The following is a 19,639-nucleotide window of genomic DNA, read 5'->3' as shown; positions in this document are numbered from 1 at the left end:
TCGTTGTTTGACACAGATTCCAATGTGATAACACCTCAAATCTGTCTCTCTTTGTTTTCAATGGAAAACCATGACCAGCATTTCCTTTTTCAGCACACTGAAAAAAGAAACATCCTGTCTTATCTTTCTGTGGTTTTAATGCTGGAACCATTGGGTGTCCACATTCTAATTAGCCAGTAAGTATACTTGTGACAGAAACCTGAGGCTTAGCTTTGGCTTTCTCTTGCTGGTTCCACAGGTAAAATGCTTGAAGGATCTTTCCAATGGGTATTTTCCCAATGTGAACTTGCCTTTGTAGTAACAAATTATAGTCCTTCTCTTCTATGAAACTCTGTAGCCTTGGCTGGTGCCACTTGCATATCATGAGATTGATGGCTAAAGGGAAAGTTTCATCAGAAAATAACCGATTGTTTGAATCACGTTTTTATGTAAAATATTTTTTTATTATTATTTTTGGTGATTTTTGCTTTAAATTTACATGTCATTATGTATATATAAAAAAAATATTAAATCGTTCAGTCATAAATTAGGCCCATCCTCTAGCAGCACAGGGGATATCATAGACCAGCGTAAAATTCTGGTCTATGTTAGATTCCACCCCCCACTCCCATGTCTTTTTCTGATGATACATTCTCTTTAAAGAATTCCCTAATATAATAAGATTGTTCAAATGAGTCCTTTTACAAGTGAATGGGATCTGATAACCAATAGAGATGTAACATTTTTCAAGCCTATTATGTCAAGGTATTTATTCCCATTGCAAAGTAACTGGCCCAGATTTACTAATGTGGTTGCACCTTCAATGGCGCAATTAGGGTTTCTACAGTTTTCCCCGATTTGCTCCAAAAAAGGTGCAAGGCTTAGCAGGAACAAGGGATCTTTGCTGAGAAAGGCATGTGAGCTAAGATTCAATGTTTCGCACCAAAATAGCATTACAATTCTCGCTTAACTTCTTCCTGACATTCGCTGTACATGTACGCCGGATGTCGGGTCTTTAAAGATGGTTTTACACAGCAGACATCTGGTGACAGAGTCCGTGATTGGCAATAATGCCAAAAATGACTACGGTATCTGAACAATCTTTTCCTGAAAACACAGCACTCCTAGGGCTGAACAGCTACCCTGTGCCCAGATTGCGGGTGCAGTTTGAATACTATGACAGCCTGGGGCCTTCTAAAGCAAAGTTCCTATCCAGCCCAGCCTATAGATGGAATGGATAAGCGTGTAGTAATTCTTGAATAGGCCACAAATGTAAATCATTGCAGTATATTGGAGAAGCCTAGGGGGACTTAAAGGGGTTGTGCTAAGTTTGGAAGTTATCCTCTAGAGTGGCTGAACAATGGGGGTCTGACCACTGGGACCCTGACAATCTTGAGAACAGCAGTCTCGTTCCTCAAATCTGATGGGGAAGCAAGTCTGGCATGCAATCCTGCTGCTCTCTTCAATCTTTATGGGGCAGCCAGTGATAGCCAAGTACAGGGCATAGCTATTTGAATTTGTCCCATAGAGAATGAATGGAGCTTAGAGTGCATGCCTGGCACTCCCTTTTTAAAATAGGTGTAAGAAAATGAAAAACAGTTTTTAAAAAGATAAAATCACTTTCCCCATTTTAAAAATAAAAATAAAATGGTATAAAAAAATAAAGATTCTGTACAGTGGCATAAAAAAATAAAATCTGAGTGACCCAATCACCACTTTTTGTTTCTCTACCTCCCCAAAAAAGTATAAAAGATTCTTTAAATATCCTACACATCCCAAAATGATCAATATCAATAAAATCTACAAATTGCCCTGCAAAAAATGAGCCCTCACAGAGCTCTGTAGACTTAAATATAAAAAGGTATAGTGGTTAGAATATGTTATTAGTGATGAGCGGCAGGAGCTATATTCAAAAGTAATATTTGCGCAATGCAAGCGAAATACAGACGTGGGTCACTTTTGCTACATTTTCTAAACTGCTAGAAGTTTCCTGAGACTGGAGAAAATGGGTTGGCACAGCAGAACATAAAAAATGGCTTTATATGCAGTTAGAGTGCTCCAATATATTCGCAATTGCGCTAATCGGCACTAATGATGCAAATATTTTGGCGCAATACATGAAACTTCAAATTTTAACTAATACACTGCACTGCAACAGCTACACTATGTCAGGATATCACCTACACTGACTATCTCCCACTAACTATCTGTATATATACAGGTCCTTTTTAAAAAATTAGCATATTGTGATAAAGTTCATTATTTTCTGTAATGTACTGATAAACATTAGACTTTCATATATTTTAGATTCATTACACACCAACTGAAGTAGTTCAAGCCTTTTATTGTTTTAATATTGATGATTTTGGCATACAGCTCATGAAAACCCAAATTTCCTATCTAAAACAATTTGCATATTTCATCCGACCAATAAAAGAAAGGTGTTTTTAATATAAAAAAGGTCAAGCTTCAAATAATTATGTTCAGTTATGCACTCAATACTTGGTCGGGAATCCTTTTGCAGAAATGACTGCTTCAATGCGGCGTGGCATGGAGGCAATCAGCCTGTGGCACTGCGGAGGTGATATGGAGGCCCAGGATGCTTCGATAGCGGCCTTAAGCTCATCCAGAGTGTTGGGTCTTGTGTCTCTCAACTTTCTCTTCCCAATATCCCACAGATTCTCTATGGGGTTCAGGTCAGGAGAGTTGGCAGGCCAATTGAGCACAGTAATACCATGGTCAGTAAACCATTTGGCACTGTGAGCAGGTGCCAGGTCTGCTGAAAAATGAAATCTTCATCTCCATAAAGCTTTTCAGCAGATGGAAGCATGAAGTGCTCCAAAATCTCCTGATAGCTAGCTGCATTGACCCTGCCCTTGATAAAACACAGTGGACCAACACCAGCAGCTGACATGGCACCCCAGACCATCACTGACTGTGGGTACTTGACACTGGACTTCAGGCATTTTGGCATTTCCCTCTCCCCAGTCTTCCTCCAGACTCTGGCACCTTGATTTCCGAATGACATGCAAAATTTGCTTTCATCCGAAAAAAGTACTTTGGACCACTGAGCAACAGTCCAGTGCTGCTTCTCTGTAGCCCAGGTCAGGCGCTTCTGCCGCTGTTTATGGTTCAAAAGTGGCTTGACCTGGGGAATGCGGCACCTGTAGCCCATTTCCTGCACACGCCCGTACATGGTGGCTCTGGATGTTTCTACTCCAGACTCAGTCCACTGCTTCCGCAGGTCCCCCAAGGTCTGGAATCGGTCCTTCTCCACAATCTTCCCATGGGTCCGGGCACCTCTTCTCGTTGTGCAGCGTTTTCTGCCACACTTTTTCCTTCCCACAGACTTCCCACTGAGGTGCCTTGATACAGCACTCTGGGAACAGCCTATTTGTTCAGAAATTTCTTTCTGTGTCTTACCCTCTTGCTTGAGGGTGTCAATGATGGCCTTCTGGACAGCAGTCAGGTCGGCAGTCTTACCCATGATTGCGGTTTTGAGTAATGAACCAGGTTGGGAGTTTTTAAAAGCCTCAGGAATATTTTGCAGGTGTTTAGAGTTAATTAGTTGATTCAGATGATTAGGTTAATAGCTCGTTTAGAGAACCTTTTCATGATATGCTAATTATTTGAGATAGGAATTTTGGGTTTTCATGAGCTGTATGCCAAAATCATCAATATTAAAACAATAAAAGGCTTAAACTACTTCAGTTGGTGTGTAATGAATCTAAAATATATGAAAGTCTAATGTTTATCAGTACATTACAGAAAAAAATGAACTTTATCACAATATGCAAATTTTTTTAGAAGGACCTGTATATAAGCTATCTAACTATCTAGCTAATGTAATGAGTGGAAAGCACAGAGCACAGCAATGACACTGCTCTTTCTCTCAGAACTTTAAAAAACTGCAGAAAATGGCTGCAGGGGAGGTTCTTCTATAGTAAGGGGTAGGCAACTTTCCAATTGGTTGCTAGGGATGTTGCTAAGCTCAGACAAAGATATTGCAGCATTCTCATTGGCTCACAAGTAAGAAGGGAGGACATGGTTGCCACGCATGTCGTTGCCTGCGGTAACAGCCGCAGTGTGATGTTCATTTGGACACTTCCCCTTTAAGTGGTTTCACTTCCCTGGTTTGTTTTGGAAGGGTTAATTCCCTTTCCTGTGTGTGTCTGTGTGGGTGTGGCCACTTTGGGCTATAAAGCCTCTTTGGAGATCTGAAGCTGGGGGGTTCTTAAGCCATGCTTTGCTGGAGACATCCTCCTGGTAATTCCATCTGCCAGTGGGGGCCACCCTTGTGGTCATAAATTGTTATACACGATGTTATGAGGATGTGTTTGTGTGTCATGTCTATTTCTTGCAGCGTATGGTTTCCTGGCATCCTGTGTGGTGTGTGTGCTCTGTCTATTGTGTTGTTGTGGACAGCAGCACTTATACTTGGGTCCCAGGCTCTGTGTCTGTGGCAGGTAGGTGTTAGTACTAGTTGCACTTACCTGCCATTGCCATATTACTGTTCCTGTTTCCCTTTCTTTATAGTTTGGCCATTTTTAGACTCCTATTTCTCCATGTCCAGGAGGAACAGGTAGTCTACCCAGCTCCTAGCTTAGGGACCTGCGGAGGGTTAGTAGGGACCCGAGGTTCCAGAGCATGAGTCCTCCTACCTTCAAGGTCGGCTCATGTCGCTAGGAGTTAGGGTCAGATTAGGGAAGCAATAGGAGGTGACCAGCTCCCTAATTCTGTCATCCTGGCCGAGTCGTGACTACCATCTTCTGTCATCGCACGGCTGAGGGTTTTCCCCATCCTCAGCCGTGACACATACTAAAAAAGTGTCAATCAACATTAGTTGCCGCTGACACCTGAAAATACTGGCTCTTACTTCACCGAGGCTAGGAAACTCGGTGACACATACCCTCCGTCAATGACAGACCCTTGAGCCTTCCTACACCATCTAAAACATTAGGGGTGAGGGTCTGCTGCTGATCTGACCATCTAAAACATTAGGGGTGAGAGTCTGCTGATGAGCTGACCCTCTAAAACATTAGGGGTGAGGGCCTGCTTCCAATCCGACCATCTAAAACATTAGGGGTGAGGGCCTGCTGGTGACGCTCTAAAACATTAGGGGTGAGGGTCTGCTGCTGAACCTCTAAAACATTTGGAGTGAGGGAAGCCTAATAAGCATGGTGATATGATGGAGGAGGAGGAGGACAAGAAAATTTATATTAAACCATATACCCTTTTTTGTGGTGGAAGGGGTTCATGGGAATACAGTGTATTCAATACACCCTAAAAGCCACATTTAAAGTGCCTTTATGTTCGGCCGCTTTCCTCTGGTGGAGTACAGAAGTCAGGGGAAATCCAGGCCTTGTTCATTGTCGTTTTGATAAGAGTCAACCTGTCAGCATTTTCAGTTGACAGGCGGATGCGCTTATCAGTTATTATGCCCCCAGCAGAACTAAATACCCGCTCTGACAAAACGATGGCGGCTGGGCAGTCCAGCACCTTCAAGGTGTAGAGCGCCAGTTCGTGCCACGTGTCCAGCTTGGACACCGAATAGTTGCAAGGCACAGAGGGATCACTGAGGATGCTGATACGGTCTGCTACGTACTCCTCCGTCTCCCAAAATGTTTCCCTCCTTGTGACACTAGGCCGTGCATCAAGGTGAGGGTGTTGGCAGGATGTCATGAAACTTTCCCAGGCCTTGGAGAGTGTTGCCCTGCCTCTGTTGGAACTGCTGTGTGTCCCCCTCCTCTCTCCTCCTCGGTTGCCCAAGGAACTACGTACTCTGCAGCCAACATTGTCAGCTGGAAATATTTGGAGTATTTTTTCACAAGGACCTTCTGGTATTGCACCATTTTGCTAGTCCTCTCCACCACAGGAATGAGAGATGATAAGTTCTATTTGTAGCAGGGGTCGAGAAGGTTGAACAACCAGTAATTGGTGTTGGCCAAAATGTGTATAATGCGAGGGTCACAGGAAAGGCAGCATAACATAAAGTCAACCATGTGTGCCAGAGTCCCACCAGACAAGACTTTGCTGTCCTCATCAGGAGGAGGACTCTCAATCTCCTCATCCTCTTACTCCTCTTCAGCCCATCCACGCTGAACAGATGGAATAAACCTGCTATGGGTACTACCCTCTGTAGCGGACGCAACAGTCTCCTGCTCCTCCTCATCATCATCATCCAATTCATGCTGAGAAGACAAACTAAGGGTGGTCTGTATATCACCCTGTGTACTGGCTTCCCCATTTCCACCTCTTCCATATGCAAAGCGTCCGCCTTCATTGTGAGCAGCGAGTGTTTCAGTAGAGACAAAAGTGGGATGGTTATGCTGATAATAGTGGCATCTGTGTTGATTCCTCAAAGTTGCGTAAAACCTCACAGAGGTCAGACATCCATGCCCACTCGTCACTTGTGAAGAGCGGAAGCTGACTGGAAAGGCGAAGACCATTTTGCAGTTGCTATTCCACTACTGCCCTCTGCTGCTGACAAAGCCTGGCCAACATGTAGAACGTGGAGTCCCAGCGCGTGCTCACATCGCACAACAGTCAGTGAGCTGGCCATTGCAAGCGTTGCTTCAGCATTGCCAGACCGGCGGCAGCTGTAGATTACTTTTAGAAATGGGCACACACGTGGCACTCCTTCACCAGTAGCTCAGGCAAATTGGGGTAGGTTTTGAGAAACTGCTGAAGCAGTAAGTTGAACACGTGCGCTAGGCATGGTATGTGTGGGAGCATGCCGAACTCCAAAGCCGCCACCAAGTTACGGCCATTGTCAGACACAATAATGCCTGGTTGTAGGTTGAGTGGCAAGAGCCACAGCTCAGTCTGGCCTCTTATACCCTGCCACAGCTCTGCGGCGGTTTGCTGTTTGTCACCTAAGCAAATTAGTTTCAGCCGGCCTGTTGCCGCTTCCCCACTGCAGTGCTACACTGCTTCCAGCTATTGACTAATGCCTGACTGGTGCTGCAAGATGAGAATTCAGAGGTGGAAGTGGAGGTGAAGGTTAAGGAAGAGAAGGGGGGGTCACAGCCACTTATGTAGGTGGTGGCGGAAATCCTGATGGAAGTACGGCCCGCAATCCTTGGCGTCAGTAGCACCTGTGCCATCCCAGGATACGACTCGCTCCCGAGCTCCACAACGTTCACCCAGCATGCCGTCAGGGAAATGTAGCATCCCTGGCCAAAAGCACTTGTCCATGTGTCAGTCGTTGAGTGGACCTTCCCAATAACTGCATTGGTCAGGGCACTGGTTATGTTACGGTACACATGCTGGTGTAAGATAGGGATGACACACCGGGAAAAATAGTGGCAGCTGGGTACTGAGTACTGAGGAACGGCCACTGCCATCAGGCTGCGGACAGCCTCTGTGTCCACAAGCCTAAATGGAAACATTTCCAGGGCCAGCAATTTGAAAAGGTGTGCATTTATTGCTATGGCCTGTGGGTGGGTGGCTGGGTATTTGCGCTTTCGTTCAAAGGCCTGGGGTATAGACATCTGTACGCTGCGCTAAAACACAGAAGTGGATGTGCTAGATGATGGGGCTTGCGAAGGTCCAGGTGCAGGGTGGGAGGCATCCGGGCCTACCTCTTGGACAGGGGATTGGCCAGCATGTAACATAGGTGAAGAGGAGGGTGTGGTGTGGCCCGCAGACACTGATTGTGGACCCAGGCGTTTGGCCCACCTATTAAGGTGCTTTGATGCCATGTGGTGGATTATGCTGGTGGTGGTGAGGTTGCTAGTGTTCATACCCCTGCTCATTTTGATACAGCACAGGTTGCAAATGACAATTCTTTTATCGTCCGCACTTTCCTCAAAAAAGGGCCAGACTGCAGAATGTCTACCCCTTTGCAAGGGAGATTGCCGGAAAGGGGTCCTATGGGGAACAGTTGCAGGCCTGTTTGGTGTGGCTTGCTTTCTCCCTTTTGCCACCCCATTGCCTATTCTAGCCTGTTGCGGGGCTGCGGATCCCTTTCCCTCTGTACTGCTGTCCTCGCTCGGCTTGACACCTTGCCAAGTTGGGTCAGTGATTTCATCATCCACCACCTCCTCTTCCACTTCCTCACTCTGGTCATCCTCCTGACTTGTTGACCTAACAAGAACCTCACTTATTGACAACTGTGTCTCATCCTCATCATGAACCTCTTGAGATACTAATTGGGGTTGACTTATTGGCAACTGTGTCTCAGCATCATCATCCACCTCGTGAAACACTAATTGCCATTCCCCACCGTCATCTTTTTCTGACTGTGGATGCTCAAGTGTTTGGGAATCAGTGCACAAGATCTCCTCATGTCCCTCTTCAAGCGGGCTTGGCGAGAGGGCCAAATCAAAGAATGGAGATGAAAAGAGCTCCTCAGAATATCCGAGTGTGGGATCACTTGTTTGCCAAGACTCTCCATGGTGGAAGGAAGGAGGATCAGGGTGAGGATTCTGTTGACCAGACTTTTGGCTACTGAGACTGGACTTTATGGAAGACAGGGTGGTGCTTAACCGACTGGAAGCATTATCTGCTGCAATCCAACCGACCACCTGGTCGCACTGGTGTGAATTCGAGAGTGATGTCCTGGATGAGCGTGTTTCTTGTGCTCTTGCAGCAGACACAGTTTCACCGCGCCCAGGGCCACGGCCTCTGCGTGCATCAGCAGCATGGCCACTTCCCCATCCCTTACTGCTCGCCTTGAGCATATTAAATTGTATATATGCTTGAAAGTATATCACACGTACAGTAGCACAGGTTTTGTAAATGTATGCATAAATAAATTAAACTGAATGTCACAGATATTTAGGATGCATAAACGTTATACAGGAGATGTAGCGCAGGTAATGTCGCTGTCACCAGCAGCGAAAAAATTCAACTGAATGTCACTGATATTTAGGATGTGCAAACATTATACAGTAGATGTAGCGCAGGTAAAGTCGCTGTCATCAGCGGCTAAAAAATTAAACTGAATGTCACTGATATTTATATTGCGCAAACGTTATACAGGAGATGTAGTGCAGGTAATGTTGCTGTCACCAACTGCAAAAATATTAAACTGAATGTCACTGATATTTAGGATGTGCAAACGTTATACAGGAGATGTTGCGCAGGTAATGTCGCTGTCACCAGTGGCAAAAAAATTGAACTGAATATCACTGATATTTTGGATATGCAAACATTATACAGGAGATTTAGCGCAGGTAATGTCGCTATCACTAGCTGCCTAGCTGAGAAAATATTAAACTGAATGTCACTGAATTTTAGGATGTGCAAATGTTATACAGGAGATGTAGCGCAGGCAATGTCGCTGTCAGCAGCGGTGAAAATATTAAACTGAATGTCACAGATTTTTAGGATGTGCAAACTTTATACAGGAGATGTAGCGAAGGCAATGTCGCTGTCAGCAGTGGCCAAACAATTGCTCTAAATGTCACAGATATTTAGGATGCGCAAATGTAACACAACAGATGTAGCAGAGGTTGTGTTACAGTCAGCAGTGGCCAAACAATTTAGCGCAGGTTGCGATAATAATATACATTGCAGCCATATAGAACAATACTCTTTAAAAGGACTTTTGGGTCTCTAACACCTTTCAAGACTAAACTCTGCCTAAAAAGAAAACCAATTTCTGTTCCTACACTATCTGTCCCTTCTGCTGCAGCTATCCCTGACTAAGACTGAGCTGAACCACGTGTCATCGGGTGCTATATAGCATCCGATGACGCGTTCTGGCCAGCCAATCACTGTAATGCCTGTAACCAACATGGCTACGCTATACAGTGAGTGCCAGTACTTCCCCGCATGTTTATTGGCTGCGTAGCACACATCGCAGTGCTCGAGTTAAAATGGTGTTTGGACGAGCATGCTCTCCCAACACTACAAGAAACAAATGCCACTGCAGATGTGAACCGGGGCTAAGTTTGCAAATTCTGAAGAAAAGTATCAAGGCCTCTGAAGAATTCAACAAATAAGTATACATGCAATTAAAATGTCATTGGTACACCGAGTGCATAAAACAAAGTCATTTTATTATACCAAGCTATACAGTATTTAAGGGAATGCATGCGGTTTATGTCATACATATGAATAATTTTGTATATATCATGCATGTTTATAACTTGGACACAGCACACACAATTAAAACATATATACATATTATGTAGGTGATCATATGCACATTTTATTTACATCTCCTTGGAGTGTCCCTCATCCAGCAGACAGTCTCGGATGTTGGGTGGTGTCAAGTTCTGAATAGCTCAGAGATTTGGGGGGACTTTAAAGGGATTGCCCTCACAACACTCTAAGCCATTTTTTTCAGTAATAGTGCCCCACCTGTCCATAGGTTGTGTGTGGTATAGCAGCTCAGCCCCATTCACTTCGATGGTACTAAGCTGCAACATTAAGCAAAAGCGATTGCAGGTGTGGTGCTATTCCTACAACAAAATAGCCATTTTACAGCCATCTCTAGTTAAGGCTCCTCTATTTTGAAAGAGCAGCCAGCAGGTGGCAGCATCACTACCATAGTATCTGTGATATGCTATGTGGGTGAGAGGGTAAAGCTATGTTCATATTGCATTTGCAGTGCAAAGTGAGGGTTCCCTTACGTCCTACCAGCAGCACAGATGGGGTTAACTGCCCCCCGTGGACTGGTAGGACCGGCGGAATTTTAATGAGCCCAAAGATTAAACCAATGAAAGAACTCCAGCTCCCTTAAAGGGAGGGGTTCATCCCCCAGCCCACCGTGTTTTTTTCTGTCCTCGCGGACAGGTGGACTGGCGAGTTCTCTCTTTTTTCCCCCTGGTTTATTAGACAGGGGTTTTGGGACCATGCTGACTTAGTTCTCGGTCCCTCTTTTTTTACTTATCTGTGTGCGCTTATATTGCGCTCCTTGTAGCATGTGTTTTTCCGTGCTCACAGGTCCTCCCACTCCCCTGCGATAGCCGGCAGCGCTCCTGTTGCTGGGCGCCGCCATGACCGGAAGTGACGCGGCTCTTGCCTCGGCGTCACTTCCGGTTTCCTCGGCGTCGGCCGGCCGGGATTATCCGGCCGTTCTCTTTCTTTTTTCTGGCGCAGCAGGGATGAGTGTTATGTGGGGACATTTCCTTATAGGCTTATGCCTTTTTTTCCCCCCTTTTCTTTCCAAAGGGAGTTTGTTTGTAGCTGTGCTTAGGGGGAGGTTTTTAGCCTTGACTTTACCACTCCCCTGGGCGGAGCTATCCACCTTACTTCAGACCTAAGGTTTCTACCTTCCAAAATATTAATCAGGTAGTCTCTCTACCTGTATTGCTCTCTGCCTCCTCCTCTGATGCTCCAGTTCGACATCCACTGGACATAGCTAGATGCCTTCAGATCTATGTGGATAGATCTAAAGAATTCAGGTTGGATGAAAATCTCTTTATCCTGTTTGCCGGTAAGTCAAAAGGCCGGAAAGCGTCTAAGACGACTATTAGTCGCTGGGTTAAGGAGGCCATTAGGGAAGCCTTTACTTCCCAAGCCTTAGATCCTCCGAAGTTTGTGAGGGCCCATTCTACAAGGGCCGTAGCTACCTCTGTGGCGGAAAGAAGTCTTCTCCCCCTAGAGTTGATCTGTAAAGCAGCCTCCTGGAGCTCTGAGTCTACCTTCATCTCCCATTATAGGATCGATGCTAGGATATCGGAGTTCTCGGCCTTTGGGCAGACAGTCCTTACTTCTGCCGAGCATGAGGACCCTCCCTAGGGGATTCTTCTTGCTATCTCCCCATCTGTGCTGCTGGTAGGACGTAAGGGAATCGTTAATTTCTAACGATAATTTGTTTTCCCTTAGTCCTAACAGCAGCACACAAATTTCCCGCCCTAAAGTACTTTTTTTCTTGTAACATACACGGTAGGCTGGGGGATGAACCCCTCCCTTTAAGGGAGCTGGAGTTCTTTCATTGGTTTAATCTTTGGGCTCATTAAAATTCCGCCGGTCCTACCAGTCCACGGGGGGCAGTTAACCCCATCTGTGCTGCTGTTAGGACTAAGGGAAAACAAATTATCGTTAGAAATTAACGATTTGTACCAGTGGGGAACCTCCCGCTGTGCATGCTGAATATATCCTTCATAGGGCCCCATTCACCTGATATGTCACAATAGTGTCCTTTTGGCAAATGAAAGGACAGTAGGTGTTAATGTGTATATATATATATCTATATACCGTACTGTATATTATCTGTATAAAATTGAGTACTTGACTACTCTATTCAATACAGAAACATAAGGCAAAAAATCAATGCAGAGCAATGTAAATTTAAAAAAAAGAATCCGTTGGGTGATGTAAGCCGCACAGTGGCATGCCGGAGGTATACAATGGAAATATTCTTCTATTGTATGCCTCCGGCACATTTAATAATCAGTTGCAGCAGATGTTACCTTGACTTTCAATTGATTCTTTTGTGTTGTGTCAATGTCTAGTTTGCAGAAATTGTGTATTTAATGCTTTAACCCTTAGGATAACCGGAGGTTTTTTCGTTTTTGCTTTTTAATTTTTCTTTCCTATTTTTTTCCTTGAGCCATAACTTTTTTATATTTCCGGTCACATAACTGTATGAGGGCTTATTTTTGGCGGGACAAGTCGTACTTTCTAATGCCACCATTAATTATGGCATAAAATGTAGTCGGAAGCAGTAAAAAAAAATCCAAATGGGGTGGAATTTGAAAAAAATTGCAATTCCTCCACCACTTTATGGGTTTTGTTCCCACAACATTTTATTTACAGCAAAACTGACCCATGCCCTTTATTCTCTGGGTACGATTACAACGATACCCCATATGTATAGGTTCTTTATGTCTAAATAGTGTAAAAATAAATTTAATCTTTATTCTTATTTGTTTTACATCACCGTATTCTGATCCCCATAACTTTTTTTATACTTATGTCTACTGAGCTGTTTAGGGGGTTAATTTTTGCAGAAGAATCTGTATTTTTTATTTATACCATTTTGGAGTGTACATGACTTTTTGATCGCATTTTATTTAAAAAAAATTGGGTAAAAGAAGCAATGAAAAAAATGGCAAATCGGCCATTTTGACCCTTTTTTCCGTTACGCCATTCGCCGTATAGATTTTTTTTTTCTAATTTAATAGTATCAGCATTTTTGGTTGTGGTGATACCCATGATGTTTATATGTATTGTTATTTAGGTATTTATTTTTTAATTATGTGGAAAAGGGGGTGATTTAAACTTTTATATTTTTTATTTTTTATATATTTTCACTTTTTTTTTTGTGATGATTTTGTGGCTCCTATATGAGCCTATAAATTATGTTTTTTCTCTTTTTCTTTTTTTGGTCTATCAAGGATTTTTTTAAATGCCATTTAAACTCAATATTGCTCATTTCTTATCCTGGCCTGCCATCTGGTGGCCAAAATAAGAATTGCAGCATGAACACTTTCAGCCTCGTCTGCGAGGCTGAAAGTGTTCAGCCCAGCTATCAATGCCCCAGTTGAGCTCGCGCTTCCGGGTTTTTGCGCATTTAGAAACCGTGACCTCACTTGGTCACGGCATCTAAAGCATTTAATTATCGGCATTGTGCCGGCCACGGAATTAGCCACAGGTCTCTGCTGTTTGAAACAGCAGAGATCTGCCAACCATGCATATGCGAGCGGGCGCCATGTTTACACATTGCTCCAGCGCCGTACATGTACAGCTCCGGTAGCGAACAGGTTAAGATAATGAATGCTACAACCATAACCTAATTTTTTGAACTTTCAGGACACCAAGAAAAGTTTTCCCATTGTAAACTATGAGCACCACATTTTTCTCTTTGTTCCACGCAGGTATACAATTTAGGGCTTGCTCACACGACTGTGCTGTTTTTTTGCGGTCCGCAAAAAGCGGATGGCGCCCGTGTGCCTTCCGCAATTTGCGGAACGGAACAGGAGGCCCATTATAGAAATGCTTATTCTTGTCCGCAAAACAGACAAGAATAAGACAGGACTCATAATTTTTGCTGGGCCATGGAACGGAGAAACGGGTGCGGACAGCACAAAGAGTGCTGTCCGCATCTTTTGCGGACCCATTGAAATGAATGGTTCCGTATACGGACCATATATACGGAACGCAAAATACGTTTGAACGACCCTTTAATCTGCACGCCTTCTAGAAGCCACTGGGGGAGACTGGTTTAAAGGAAAACATGTCATATATCCATTCACATTTCCGTAATTTGGGTTCGCATTCGTTCCGCAATTTGCGGACCCATTCATTTTCAATGGGGCTTGAACGGATGCAAATCCGCATTTATGGGATCTGCATCCGCATTTTCGGGATCCGCATCCGTTTATTCAGCATCCGTTTTTTGGGGATCCGCAAAATAGAACATCTCCTATTCTTGTCCGCAATTGTGGACACTATTAGGCTCCATTCACACGTCCGCAATGTGTTTTGCGGATACACGGAGACACGGATCTGCAAAACACGGAAAGCGGCAATGTGCGTTCCGCATTTTGCGGACCGCACATTGCCGACATAATAGAATATGCCTGTTCTTGTCCGCAATTGCGGACAAGAATAGGACATGTTCTATTTTTTGGCGGAAACGGAAGCACGGATGAGGAAGTGCGGATCCGGACAGCACATTCCGTCCCCATAGAGAATGAATGGGTCCGCACCCTTTCCGCAAAATTGCGGAAAGGATGCGGACCCATTTTGCGGACGTGTGAATGGAGCCTTATAGTGTCTGTGATGTGCGGTCCGCAAATTGCGGATCGCACATTACAGGTGTCCGTGTTTTGTGGATCCGCAAAACACTTACAGACGTGTGAATGGAGCCTTAAGCTGAGTTTACACTTCAGTGATTTGATCAGTTATTTTGATCAGTTATTGTGAGCCAAAACCAGGTGCGGGTCAAAAACACAGAACAGAAGGAAATATTTACAATACATTTTATATCTGAGTAGGCTTTACTACTGGTTTTGCTCACAATAAGGGTCCATTCACATGTCCGGAAGTGTTTTGTGGTCCGCAAATTGCTGATCCTCAAAACACAGATACCAACCGGTGTTCTGTCCGCATCTTTTGAGGCCCCATTGAAATTAATGGGTCCGCACCTGTTCCGCAAAATTGCAGAACGGATGCGAACCCAGAACAAAGGACGTGTGAATGGACCCTGGTCCCTTACTAATGGAAATCACTGATCAAGTAACTGAAGCGTGAACTCAGCCTTAGTTGCTCATAGCAACCAATCAAATTCCACCTTTCATTTTTCAAAACAGTTCTGAAAAACAAAAGGTAGAATCTGATTGGTTGCTATGCCATTTATCCTTTACACCAGGTTTGATATATCTCCCCTGTTGTTTTTAGTGAGATTGAACTGTACAGAAAAAAATCTTAAAGGATGGGGAGGAGAAGATGAGATGCTACCAGTGATTCCACTGATTCCTATAATGGTAGACAGGTACTGGTGATAAAGGTGAAAAACCAACACAGGCTTTATTCAAATAGCACCTAATACTGCATGTACTGTGTAGTGCTTGATTTTTTTTATATTTTTTTTTTATTGCTACAAAGCTTTAATACTGTCTGTTGAGGTCAATGTTTTCAGGCCTCCATCTCTGGGATTGATATGAATCTGATCATAGATGTCAATAGAGCCTACACACAGATTGTAAGAGGACCTGTCAGATCTCCTGAAATGTGTGTTTTAGTAAATACTTGCATTTCCCATAAATGAACAATTCTGGGAATTACTTTCTTAGACCTGTGCGTTGTCATGTTTCTCTGTTAGTCCAGGCTGACAGTACAATACTGTGTAGGGACACATCTTACATAGTAACACCCAGGGATTCATTTAGGGTACTATCACACTAGCGTTATTCTTTTCCATCCTAGGGGCTCAATACCGGAAAATAACTGATCAGTTTTAGGCCTCATGCACACCACCATGGTGTGTTTTGCGGTCTGCAAATTGCAGATCCGCAAAACACGGATGGCGTCCGTGCGCGTTCCGCAATTTGCGGAACAGCACGGACAGTCTTTAATATAAATGCCTATTCTTGTCCGCAAAGTGCGGACAAGAATAGGACATGTTATATTTTATTAGCGGGGCCACGGAACGGAGCAACAGAGGCGGACAGCACACGGAGTGCTGTCCGCATCTTTTGCGGCCCCATTGAAGTGAATTTGCCCGCATCCGAGCCGCCAAAACAGCAGCTCGGATGCGGACCAAAACAACGGCTGTGTGCATGAGACCTTATCCAAATGCATTCTGAATGGAGAGCAGTCCGTTCAGGATGCATCAGGATGTCTTCAGTTCAGTATTTTTGACTTTTCAGGACGGAGATAATACCGCAGCATGCTACGGTTTTATCTCCGTCCAAAATTCCAGAACACTTGCCGGAATGCCGGATCTGGCATTTTCCCCTATTGCATTAATGCCGGATCTGGCCCTGAGTGTTCCGGCAAAACGGATCCGGCATTGCGGTCTACGCATGCTCAGACCGCAAAAAATGAGAAAAAAATAAATGCTGGATCCGTTTTTCCGGATGACACCGGAGAGACGGATCCGGCATTTCAATGCATTTGTCATATATATATATATATTTATATAAATATATATATATTTGTCATATATGGATCAGGATCCTGATCCGCATGACAAATGCTATCAGTTTGCATTCCGTCGCCGGAACTGCCTGCCGAAATCCTCTGCTGCAAGTGTGAAAGTAGCCTTAATAAATTTTAGGAGTAAAAACAGAGGAACGTTACAATGCACAGTTATAAGAAATAAATATCCAGAATTAATTCAGTGGGAAATACTAATGGGGTCATTTATTAAACTAGTGTAAAGTAGAACTGGCAGAATTGCCCATAGTAACCAATCAGATTCCACCTTTCATTTTCCAAAGTAGCTGTCAAAAATGAAAGGTGGAATCTGATAGGTTGTTATGGGCAACTAAGGGCTTGCTCACATCAGTGTTATATATTCCATTGTGGCATTCCGTTATAACAGGGATGCTCAAACTGCAGTCCTCCAGCTGTTGTAAAACTACAACTCCCACCATGCCTTGCTGAAGGCTGATAGCTGTAGGCTGTTCAGGCATGCTGGGAGTTGTAGTTTTGCAACAGCTAGAGGGCTGCAGTTTGAGCATGCCTGCGTTATAACATGGTTATAATGGAAAATAACGGAATCCATAAGATGGAAATCAAAAAGGAAACCTTTAAAGGCATTTCGTTTTGATCCTTCATAATAGAAGTATATGGGCAAGCGTAACGGATCCGTCTGGCTTCCGTTATGCTGGACGGAAAACAAATTTCTGTCGGCAGGACTTTGTTTTCCGTCCAGCATAATGGAAACCAGACGGATCCGTTAGTCTTGCCCATATACAGTACTTCTATTATGACGGATCAAAAGTTCTGTCGACAGAACTTTGTTTTCCGTCCAGCATAACGGAAACCAGACGGATCCGTTATGCTTGCCCATATACTTCTATTATGATGGATCAAAACGGAATGCGTCTTATGGATTCCGTTATTTTCCGTTATAACCATGTTATAACGGAAAACCATAAGGAAATACATAACAATGATGTAAACAAGCCCTAAGCCAGTTCAACTTTACACCAGTTTGATAAATGACCCCATAAATTAATTTTTTAAAAGCATGTTAGTAGTGGTGACAAGTGCTTTTTAAAGAAGTTGTGCATGATCAACTTTAAAAAAAAAGTCCATTCTCAGCCCTTTGGACCTATGAAGGTGAATAAAGTGCTCCTCACCAGTTGGTTCCATCTACAATGTTCCTGACCTGGCTTAAAAGCACTTCCAGTTCCCGTTTGTCAACATCCACATGGAATTGGTCACATGTGCTGCTGTAGCCAATAACTGGATTCAGTGGTGACGTGTCCCCAAGTGGCACATGCCCCGGTTGTGTTGTGTTGGGATATGTAGCCACTTAGGCCAGTCAGGAGCACTGAAGCGGAACCAAGTGGTGAGGAGCAGGTGAGTTTACTCCCCTTCACAGGTTGGGAGGGGTGAATTTTTTTTATAAGTGGACAACCCCTTTAAGACCAAACAACAATCTATTCCTGTTCCCAAGGGTATATACACTAACATCATGGAGTTGCTTTAACATGCTGAAATATGTTTTCTTTTGATGACAGATGTCTCCTCAGATGCTTAATAAAATCCGCTTGTGACCGTGACAAGGCTTGGTCAGTCACAGACTGTGGTATCCAGCCCTATGGAAAGAAAATGCACAGAGAGAAGATTTAAAGCTTTTTGCTATATTTTAAGCAATGGTGAAAACTGAGTGAGGGCTCATGCACACGAACGTATTTTCTTTCCGCTTCCATTTCGTATTTTTTTTTGTGGATGTGTATGTTGAACCATTCACTTCAATGGGTCCGCAAAAACAACAAAAGGTACTCCATGTGCATTCCATTTCCGGATTCCCATTACGCAAAAAAGTAGCGCATGCCCTATTATTGTCCGCAAATCACAGTCCGAGGCCCCATTCAAGTCAATGGGTCCGCAAAAAAATACGGAACGCACACGGAACACATCTGTACGTCATCCGTATTTCATCCGTATTTTGCGGATCTATACTGTAGAAATGTTATGCCCAGCCCATATTGCTCATATGTTTGGTGATTAATAAGTTACTGTTTGCGATCTACAAAAAACGGATCGCATACAGAAACCATACGGATATGTTTTGTGGAATAACGAAACGGAAAAAGACTTAAATCAGAGAAAAAAATTAACTCAGATACGGAACAACGGATCCGAGAAAAACGGACCGCAAAACAACAATAGTCGTGTGCATGAGCCCTAATTCTGATAAAGTTTTTCCAGACACAGAACATATTGATTCCTGAGACAATTGTTTTCCTGGCTAAGATGAGATAACTCTGTATCCTTTTAGCGGGTAACAATGGGCAATTGCTTTATAGAGTTTATAATTTCCCTTAGGTTTCATGCTGATGGCCACAGAGCCTCTATGGCTATCGAATAAAGAACCGGTGCTCTATCATAAAGGCTCAATCGAGAACTGTACTGTATGTATAAGTGTTGTGCATAGATATTCTGCTGTACAAGCAATGCTTTAAGGAAGAAACACCTCTGTACAGATGGATTTCGAAGGAAAATGGCACTCATCAGAAATGGCAACATATCGACTTGGTTACACATTTTGGTGTCCAAGTTACACCACTGCTAATAAGGGACATGTTTCTGATAACTTATTTTCTAAATAAAATTAAAAAAAGGAGTTGACCTTTTTTAAAATATTTTTAAAGGGAACCTGTCACCAGGATTTTTTTTTATAGAGCTGAGGACATGGGTTCCTAGATGGCCGCTAGCACATCCGCAATACCCAGTCCCGAGATGAGTCCTGTCCCTGAGACGAGTCCTGTCCCTGAGATGAGTCCTGTCCCTGAGATGAGTCCTGTCCCTGAGATGAATCCTGTCCCTGAGATGAGTCCTGTCTCTGAGATGAGTGAGTCCTGTCCCTGAGATGAGTCCTGTCCCTGAGATGAGTCCTCTCCCTGAGATGAGTCCTGTCTCTGAGATGAGTGAGTCCTGTCCCTGAGATGAGTCCTGTCCCTGAGATGAGTCCTCTCCCTGAGATGAGTCCTGTCCCTGAGATGAGTCCTGTCCCTGAGATGAATCCTGTCCCTGAGATGAGTCCTGTCTCTGAGATGAGTGAGTCCTGTCCCTGAGATGA

The 19,639-nt window shown here is 43.9% G+C and overlaps 1 protein-coding gene across 1 annotated transcript in view; it reads right to left on the bottom strand.

The window, feature by feature from the left end:
- Positions 1-18,026: 18,026 nt before the first annotated feature.
- Positions 18,027-19,639, bottom strand: part of LOC122945424 (steroidogenic acute regulatory protein, mitochondrial-like) — a 34,648-nt gene continuing 33,035 nt past the window's right edge. The window contains exon 8 of the mRNA XM_044304494.1: positions 18,027-18,152. Within this exon, the coding sequence (XP_044160429.1) occupies positions 18,027-18,152 (126 nt within the window). The remainder of the gene's footprint in view (positions 18,153-19,639) is intronic.

This window comes from Bufo gargarizans, chromosome 8 (genome assembly GCF_014858855.1).
Source record: "Bufo gargarizans isolate SCDJY-AF-19 chromosome 8, ASM1485885v1, whole genome shotgun sequence".
NCBI lineage: Eukaryota > Metazoa > Chordata > Amphibia > Anura > Bufonidae > Bufo > Bufo gargarizans.
The sequence above is the reverse complement of the archived record's forward strand: the minus strand, read 5'-3'. Positions and strand labels throughout refer to the sequence as shown.